Raw genomic sequence first — 6,133 nt, 5'->3', positions numbered from 1 at the left:
ACTAATTTCTTTTCATCGAGAGTTTCTCCAAGCGAGGTCGACTTCGATGCGATCCCCGACAACTGGCTCGCATATTCATCAATAGTGCTTGATTCCTTCATCTTCAAGTTATCAAATTCTGTGATGAGGGTCTGTAGACGGGCCTCCCTCACCCTGTCTGCTCCTAGATTCCGAGTTTTAATTGCATCCCAGATTACTTTTGATGTGCTCATCTTGCCGACTTGCAAGATGAGATCTTCCGGAATCGCTTGGAACAAGACGGCTATTGCTACATTGTTTTTCTTTTGGTCGTTTGAGCCTGGATCAATGGTGTCCCATACCTGATGTACGTTGAGAATTACTTTCATACGAATTGCCCACACCGTGTAGTTTGTCGTATTTAGCATTGGAACATGGAACGAAAACGATGATCCTTCCTTCATACTTCCAGTCGATGATGAAGCAGTTTCTGCCATGACTCGAGGCCCTCAATATTCGCTCTGATACCAATTATTATGATGAACACAAAGAATTGTAGGAATATCTCTTATTATAACAAAGAAAATAACTCAAAACTTTGTTACAATCTCTCCCTCTCGTGATACACTAAACTCGATATCAACCTAGCTATATATACTGAATGTATGAATGTGGATAACCACAAAATCAGGACTTTTAAACCTATCCAAATACCAACTCGTATTAACATATTTTATCCCTTTATAATAGGATTTATAATAGGAAATTACCAACAAAATTCATGTTCAATAGGTGTCATGTCAAATTGTTTCATCCGTAATTCGTGGGATTGTAGTGTTCCCAACAGGCTTTCTAATGACAAAGTTGCAAGATCCTTTGATTCTTCGATGGCAACTACAATGTATTCAAACTTTCGAGTTAAACTTCTCAAGATTTTCTCTACAATTCTCATCTTCAACGTCTTCTCCGTTTAATCTTATTTTGTTCATCAAGGCAATTACTCTATTATAGAAGCCCTCTATGGATTCTGATTCTTTCATCTTTAGATTATCGAATTCGGACCGCAAAGTCTGCAATCGTCTAACCTTGACTCTGCCCTCACCCTGATAGGTTTTGTGAAGCATATCCCACACTTCTTTTTGATGTATTTGATGCAGAAATTCGTTCGAATATAGTTTCATCTACTGCCTGATATATGAAGGAGAGAGCCTTCTTATCTTTCTTTCCGTTATGCTTTAATTCGATCGTTTGTTGAGGAGTCAATTCGCTTACATTTGCAGGTTCTCGTATCCCATCTTCTACAATGCTCCACAAATCTTGCGATTCATATAAAACTCTCATCTGAACACTCCAATGGTGGTAATTCTTTCCATTTAATTTTGGAAGTTGTGGTTGTATTATGTTACTGTTATGCGAGGCCATGAAGAAATATCCTTATCGTCGTTTTCTTTATTCGAATAGTCTTTCTGGAAACCTGTCTCTGACACTACTTTGTTGAACAAGATCACAACCCAGATATGGAACATGAACAAACAATAAACTAATATCAGATTTCTTACTACATAAAATCTGTTCCCACCTAACATACATAGACGACACATACTTCTATATATAGTACTTAGATTGACAGTTACATAGCAGTTATCAACCGCTATGGTAGTTAAATAACTGTCTTAACCCACCAAGTCTCGTTACACGGTTTAATACTTTGTCTTATTTAGTTTAGTGGTATTGTACACTCTCACATGCCTTTATTGTCCATACATATTCTTTTTTCTTACTTCTCCGTCGACTTTCCTAACCTGCTTGCATAACATTTATCTATTTTTTCTCTCTCTTTCCTCTCTTTCAAACTTTTGTCTAACTTTTACAACCAAATTTTTCTTGCAAAAACCTGTTCGTTAAATCTTTTTACAAGATGGGGGTCTTCAGGGAAACCATCTCTTTACTCCTCGCAATAGAGGTAAGGGTTTCGTACATCCTACCCTCCCCAGACCCTACTCCCTATGGGATTCATTCGGTTCATTTGGTATGGTCTTTGCTGCAGATCAACGTTATGCACCTGTCTGTTCTTTCTTGTTGTCCACTATAAACCTTATATGATCCGAGTGAATAATAAAAAAGCATGGTATCATTTAGCTCCCTTAAAATCCTAGGAAGGCCACACATACACTAACCAAAGAACACAATTTGGTATTTGCTTCATGGGATATTGCTGAAAAATATCATCACAGTTTAAGTAGAAGCATAAACACACTTATGACTGATAAAAGCTTTTCTGCAGTGGATGACATTGGAGGAATATGCAGCTCAACCTTGTCCTGAAGAAAAAAGTTTAAGGAAATACATTACTATGTTGGCAAAGGTAGGGAGAGACTACTCTGGATTAACTCCACTCCCGTTAACATTGGATCCCGAGGATACTCCAAGAATTTATTTGAACAAGCGAGATCTAAACAAAGAAATACAATAAGAAATCCTAAATATCAAGTGTGGACCATTTGCTGTTTATTGTAAACTTACTTTATTTTGTGTCATTCATCACATTTGCTTGTTGTATAATAAATATTTGGAATTTCATGTATTTATTACTTTTAATGTGATTTGAACGCAATCCTCTCTGCAGTATGCATGATGGAAAGTTGATAGTCTTCGGTTAATTTTCCTGTTAGAATAAGATCTGGGTTTTGATGATCATTTGGTTTGAACTCATGAAGGGATTAGAACCTTGTCAGAATTGCGCTCTTTTCAGTTGATTGCTTCCTCAAGATTGTGTAAATAAGTATTTTTAGGGGCAGCATCCTATATAAATGCCTTCATTATTGAAGATATAGGGTTGGGTTCCTTAAGAGTCCACCCTTGGATGCACATTAGGATGAGATGCACCGGATCAATCCCCGTGTCAAGCAAGATTCATGGGTGGGTTTGAGATTAAAGATGATCAAGGGTCCAGATCTTTTCTTCCGCTTCTCACCTTAACTCTCCTTCTCACATGATCCTTTGCCTATATATATATATATATATATATATATATATATGTGTGTGTGTCTGTGAGAGAAAGAAATGAGACTCAAATATGTGATTCAAATCTTGATCCAATGACTCTGAATTATGATTTTTCACTGACATTTGAATCTCAGTAAAATGCTTCATTCTTCTTCATTCTAGGATGTCTACTGCAGGGGCTTTTTATCATGGAAAACTCCATAACCTTCACGTGCCTCTCGGGATAGAGGGAAATGTCTTACATCCAACCCATGATCCCCACCTCCAGGTCAGATATACTGGTTTGTTTGATTTATCTCAACTTTAGTTTGTAGGGTAAGGCCTATTTTAAAAGTCGTTTGAAGTATATAACTATATAAGTAGTAGGGTTAGGTTTAGGGGAAAACCACAAAAAAATAAAAACCGAGGAACACGCTGGTAACTATTCAACTACTCATCTGGACGGTATGTACATGTGCATACAAGTAACTTGTAAGGAATTTGTCTGGTATGTACATGTGCATAACATGGACTCGTGCGTAGACACCAATAAACAACTTCAGTTACTTGTATGCACATGTGCATATCGTACAAATGAATGGTTAAGGTGTTCTTTAGTTTTTCATTTTGGGGTTCTCCTTGAACCTCCCTCATAAGTAATATATAATATTTATATGCGGCAAATATTCACACACACACTCCTCACTTGTAGTGAGGCTTGAACCCTTGACTCTACTGGTAATCCAATTACCGTTGAGCCAATGACCCTTTGGTATCTTTTAGGTGTCGTGCGTCCCTATTAGGTTCAGAAATTGATAGCATCCGATTAAAATTTCAGGTTTTTGGCCTAGTCCAAGATCAGTTTCTACCACTTAAAATGTGTTCAAATTGTCTATTACTACTTAACTGAGTCTGAGGTCAACTTTGACACCGCCATGTAAGCAAAATGATGAAAGGTTCGCTACGTGGCGGCAAACGACCCTTTCCAAGTGTCATGTCAATGCCATATATGTCCGTGCCGAAGGTCATAATCGGTGCATATCTTAAAACTTACATATGTGACCAAAAAACTATAGTCTGCTTACTTTTCTCCAAGAATTTGATCATCAGGAGCAATGTTGTGGTCATATTTCTCTTTCTTTACTTTACTTTTCTTCCTTCTTTTCAACTCAATTTTCATCGGATCTCCGGTGGTTTCTGGCGGTGATGCTTTGCCGATCCGCTGCGAGTATCCCTGCCAACCAGCTCCTCCTGGTCGTGTTCCATTATATGGAACACCACCACCACCACCATCACCACCAAGTGAACCTGTGTATAAATCCCCACCACCACCACCACCACCACCTGTTCTCCCTTCATGTCCACCACCACCAATGCCTACCAGTCCTGTGTATGGAGTACCACCACCACCACCACCAATGCCTACCAGTCCTGTATATGGAGTGCCACCAGGACCACCCTCAATTCAGGGGACATGTCCACCTATGCAGAACTGTGTCTACCCTTCTCCAAATGCAGACATATATCAACCTTTAAGTTCTGCATCTCATTTTCCCATACATTTCTTATACAATTTAGTGTTGATGTTTCTTCTCTTGCTTCCCTTTTAGAGTCAAGTTGATGATACTTGGCTAATTGTCATCATAGCATTTCAGTTGTTCAACCTTTATGTTTGTATTCACATGTGAATCATAAAAACCATGTATGCATATTGTGTTGGTATAAATTTTTTTTGAAGTATATAATATTGGCAAATACTCACGCGTACTCTTTGTTTTCGATGATGTTTGAAACCTTATCTTCTAGGAGGCTAGACTCTACCGGTAACCTTTTGATGAATTGGTATTAACTTCTTTTAAAAGTGTATAACATCGATCAATACTCATGCATACCACTTACTTTTTGTGACGTTTGAATCCTTGACCTTCTGGAAGCCTAGATAGACTCTATCTGTAACCCAAATATTGCTAAGATACCCTTTTGGTGAATTAGTGTTAACGTTTTTAAAGCTCATACACTTTTTATTTTTGGTGAAGTTTGAACCCTTGACCTTTTGGAAAGTTAGACTCTACCAGCAACTGAGATACTGTTAGACACTCTTTCGGTGAAGTTTGAACCATTGACCTTCTAGGAGGCTGGTCTTTCGGAACCCTAGTAAATTGGTTTTAACATCTTTTAACAGTATATATTATCAGTAAATACGTAAGCACACTTCTTACTTTTTCGTTATTTTTCGTGAGGCTTGAACCCTTTATTTTATTTTGGTAAATTGGTATTAATTGGTTGTACGATACAAGCGATTGATGCATGAAAGGAGTTTGGTATATTTATGTTGACGGTGGGATGATGATACAAGGATGACACCTAACACGTGAGACTCAATACTCATGCCATTTGTGAATAAAGGCGAGATGGTACCCCTCTTACTCTTTTTGCATAACGTGTTTCGCTTTTTTTGTTTCTATTTTTGGAAATAGTACCCACCCCATCCCCACATTTATATATATATATATATATATATATAGAGAGAGAGAGAGAGAGGAGTTGGTTTAAATGAAAACCACTCAATTTGTAAAAACCGTAAAAACCTTATTCAATCAATCATAATTTTTCATTTTGTTCATTTTTTTTGTAATTATGAGAGGTTGATTAACCATTTTTATTGTGGAGGGTGTTAATCATGGATATTATCATCTTCATTATTTTAATTTTAGAAAAATACATGAAACAGTATTATTAAAATTTCATTAAGTAGTATATGAAACAATTTCATAACCACATATGAAACAACTTCATCAAAAAAAAGTATTATATGAAACAATTTCACAAGATTAAAAATTTTATGAAAAAATTTCATAAGATTAACGACGGATGAGAGTAGTTTTTACGGTTTTTACAAATTGTAGTAGTTTTCATTTGATTGCTCCTCTCTCTCTCTCTCTCTCTCTCTCTCTATCTCTCTCTCTCTCTATATATATAGAGGAGTGATCAAATGAAAACCACTCCAATTTGTAAAAACCGTAAAAACTACTCTCATCCATCGTTAATCTTATGAAATTTTTTCATGAAATTGTTTCATATAATACTTTTTTTGATGAAGTTGTTTCATATGTGGTTATGAAATTGTTTCATATACTACTTAATGAAATTTTAATGAAACTGTTTCATATATTTCTCTAAAATTAAAATA

At 36.5% G+C, this 6,133-nt stretch overlaps 1 protein-coding gene and 1 long non-coding RNA gene across 2 annotated transcripts; one reads left to right on the top strand and one right to left on the bottom strand.

Annotated features, from left to right (window-relative positions):
• The first annotated feature begins 1,236 nt into the window (after positions 1 to 1,236).
• LOC112514905 lies at positions 1,237 to 2,654 on the top strand. The gene is made up of 2 exons (XR_003069443.1): positions 1,237 to 1,317; positions 2,243 to 2,654. It is a non-coding gene; the product is annotated as an uncharacterized LOC112514905 (long non-coding RNA).
• A 1,370-nt stretch (positions 2,655 to 4,024) lies between these two features.
• Positions 4,025 to 4,488, bottom strand: LOC112514206 (glycine-rich protein DOT1-like). Its single transcript, XM_025120535.1, has 2 exons — positions 4,446 to 4,488; positions 4,025 to 4,374 (listed from the first exon to the last, which is right to left on the bottom strand). The coding sequence occupies exons 1-2, from the start codon at positions 4,486 to 4,488 to the stop codon at positions 4,025 to 4,027; spliced, it is 393 nt and encodes a 130-aa protein (XP_024976303.1).
• Positions 4,489 to 6,133: the final 1,645 nt, after the last annotated feature.

This window comes from Cynara cardunculus, assembly GCF_001531365.2.
Source record: "Cynara cardunculus var. scolymus isolate 2C chromosome LG 6, CcrdV1, whole genome shotgun sequence".
Lineage (NCBI taxonomy): Eukaryota > Viridiplantae > Streptophyta > Magnoliopsida > Asterales > Asteraceae > Cynara > Cynara cardunculus.
The sequence above is the reverse complement of the archived record's forward strand: the minus strand, read 5'-3'. Positions and strand labels throughout refer to the sequence as shown.

Bases quoted from the DNA above. Each gene is read 5' to 3' on its own strand.
- LOC112514206 (XM_025120535.1), bottom strand. From the start codon at position 4,488: ATGCAGAACTTAAAGGTTGATATATGTCTGCATTTGGAGAAGG. The intron at 4,375-4,445 runs GTAGACACAGTT...CTCCATATACAG, and splicing joins ATGTCTGCATTTGGAGAAGG to GACTGGTAGGCATTGGTGGT.